At 40.7% G+C, this 3,179-nt stretch overlaps 1 protein-coding gene across 1 annotated transcript; it reads left to right on the plus strand.

Moving 5' to 3' along the window:
- Nucleotides 1-1,725: 1,725 nt before the first annotated feature.
- lrata (lecithin retinol acyltransferase a) lies at nt 1,726-3,179 on the plus strand (the record flags this gene model as incomplete). Its single annotated transcript, XM_083655979.1, has 2 exons — nt 1,726-2,250; nt 3,027-3,179. The coding sequence occupies 2 exons, from the start codon at nt 1,726-1,728 to the stop codon at nt 3,177-3,179; spliced, it is 678 nt and encodes a 225-aa protein (XP_083512105.1).

Raw genomic sequence — 3,179 nt, forward strand, 5'->3', positions numbered from 1 at the left:
AAGCATTTACTGTTTGAGCGATAACATTGTTGACACACCTGCTTTGCAAACACTGATCACAGAGTATGATCCCATCTGCCACATGCTTATGCTCAGCAGTGAGCACTGAGCAGACAATAAATATTTGATGAATGGATCACTTGGTATCATGTATGTCTTGATTAGATTTATATGAATTAATCACATGAACTTCCTCAAAGATATGCTGCTTTATTGGTCAAGCTGTGACTTTATAGTCTGAAGAAGCAGTTGGACTAAGTTTACACGTTAATGACCATTTAACCTTGCAATGATAGAATCATTGCAGGGATTTTACGGTATGTAGGTCAGCAAATCCAAAAAAAAAATCCAAATGCAATTCATCAAAGAGGCTTAAGTAGGCTATTTTTCAAGGTATTTTTTGGGTCAAAAGATGAGCATGTAACTGAAGCGCACAGGATTATTACGTAATCTGGCCTGACTGAGGAATGTTTTATCTCATAATATGTCTCCTCCTCTGAGCAGAAGGCCTCCCAACACAACGCACTCTTTTCAAGCATCCTGATCCTGCAATGATGAACAGAACAGAACAGAACAGAACAGAACAGAACAGAACAGAACAGACTGGCGACTCCTAAATTATTGTCTAGAGCGTAATCAGCTTAATAGCCTAATTAGAATTATGTTTCACAAAGTGGTACCAAAGGAGTAATGAACACAATTCAGTCAATTCATTCATAACAGAACAGGAATAGACTGAAAGGTTGTTATAACATTCATGGGGTTGAGCAAGGATAAAGATGAAAGTAAAAGGCTTTGCTAACTCAGGCTATTACGTAGGACAATTTCAAACTGGGAAGCATGGGCCTCAGTTGACCAGGCGAGATCTGACACTCCATACTCAATACCAATTCAGTGAAGCTGATCATCTGCGCATCCCTGAAATAGTCAGGAACATTTCTTGCATGGGGTCATGTGTCAATTGGAACAGGGTCCAGTGATATTCAGGCAAATCTGTCCCGTCAATTTCCCAAGATCTTGTAACATTTCAGAGAAAATGTCGGCCCAGCTGTATGTTGTGAATGAAAGCACTATCATTGCAGGGAAGCTCAACTTCTGCTGACTTTGACCTAATTAATTTATCAAACCAATTCATATTGTCAGTCATCACCAGTTGCTTCTATTGTCTCCAAAAATGTGGTCAAGCTGGATGGAGATTTGGGGGCCAAATGTATTGGAGTAGAGCAGTAACTTTCTAATAGGGCTTGACATGCCTGAAAGAAAATATATATTTTATGATTTTTGTTAGAAAAAAATTATGAATAGGCTATGAGCTCGTCCTCTCTTTATGTGAATAATAACAATAACAGTAATATAATAATAATAATAATAACAATTATTATTATTATTATTATTATTATTATTATTATTATTATTATTATTATTATAACAATAATTTAACTTAATTTAATTCATCTTTTTTTCTTCATTGATTGAACGTAGGCTACAGTATAATGTTTATTGTAGCCTACTAAATCTAATCAGAGAAATACAGGCAGGAGTGAGATGTCCAGAAGATGCTGACACAAAGAAGAAAGTGCGCATGCATAATGAATGAAGAAGTTCGCTCTGCTCGTGACCAATCACGTTGTGGGGATTGTCTCTGAGCTGGCTCCTGTCTCCTCCTCGTGCAGATGGGCATAAAAAGCCAGGCTGCCCCACACACTTCCCACGCAAACTTTCACAATGATCCACCTGTTGACCTTCCTGGTGGAGAAGTTCTCTCTTCTCTGCAACTTCAAACTGTTTGACTCCAACACATTCCCGGGCGGTGAGCACAGGGAGCGCAGCCGGGGGCCGTGTTTGAGGAGAGGAGACCTGCTGGAGGTGCCGAGAACTTTATTCACTCACTACGGGATCTATTTGGGTGACAACAAAGTGGCTCACCTGATCCCCGACATCCTGCCTGCACTTACGAATGACAGCAAGTGGATCAGCTGTGTCATAACTAACAAGAGACTCGTCCTTGGCTGCATGTGCAGGTTTGCCACTGTGCGTGTGGACACGCTGGACGACTTTGCATATGGCTCAAACATATTGGTAAACCATATGGATCAGCTGATCAAGACACAAGCACTTCAGAATGAAGACGTCGCAAAGAGAGCCGAAAAACTGATTGGAGCAATCCCATACAGTTTGCTGTGGAACAACTGTGAACACTTTGTGACACACTGCAGATACGGATCTGCAACAAGCCAGCAGACAGAGAAGGTACAGAGGGGTTTCAAGGCATTCTGTTGCTAGGGAACATTTTGGAACCAGACTGTTTATGTTGTCGAGTTGAAACCGTCTATATCCTCACATTCTTATTTCAAGTGCAGCTTCTGTTAATTGCATGTTTGCATAAAGGCATCACAGCATTGGAATTCATAAGAATAATCCTTTTGCTGATATTGAATAGTCTAGACCAGGGGTTTTTAAAGTTTGAGACTGTGGGCCTTCCCTCCCCTCAGACAAAGCTTGGGGGACCATGACCCCCCTTCCTCCCCCAGTTTCATTGAACTAAATTCCTGGATGCCATGCGATCATTCATTTATTTATTTGATCCCATATATACATAAATTGAGACAAGATAGCTTGATATTGCTGTTTGACATTCAGATGAAAAATAATATAGGCTATGTGATGTCTGAAGGCATTTATTTGTTTCTGACTCTGGGGAAGTGGGAAAAACTGTCAAATTCGCCCAAACTGCTGTATTTCTGAACTATCTCTCTAACCAAATAACACACATTATTCTATGTGATCTCCTTTTGATAACCAATGTAATATTTTTTCACTTGCATTCACTGAGCCTCCCCTGAAACTATTTGGAGCCCCCCTGGGCAGGCCCGCCTCCCACTTTGAAAACCTCTGTTCTAAACCTAAATGATGGTATGCTTTTGTATACACCATGTTCCAGTAGGCCTATAGGCCTGTTAGTTATCTTTTCAGTGCATAAAATATTGCATGGCCTACACATTCATTTGTGTTTTGTTCCTTTGTAGTTTTGCGAGGGCTTGAAATCCATCATCCGAGACCAGCGGAGCATCATTGTAGCAGCTCTTCTTGGAATTATCTCCATCGTCTCGTTTGGCATGGCACCTTCAACTACATTACCCACAATTCTTATCCCCTTCACTCTGTGGATGGCTGGTTGA

The sequence above is a fragment of the Poromitra crassiceps genome, assembly GCF_964638095.1.
Source record: "Poromitra crassiceps genome assembly, chromosome: 19".
Taxonomy (NCBI): domain Eukaryota; kingdom Metazoa; phylum Chordata; class Actinopteri; order Beryciformes; family Melamphaidae; genus Poromitra; species Poromitra crassiceps.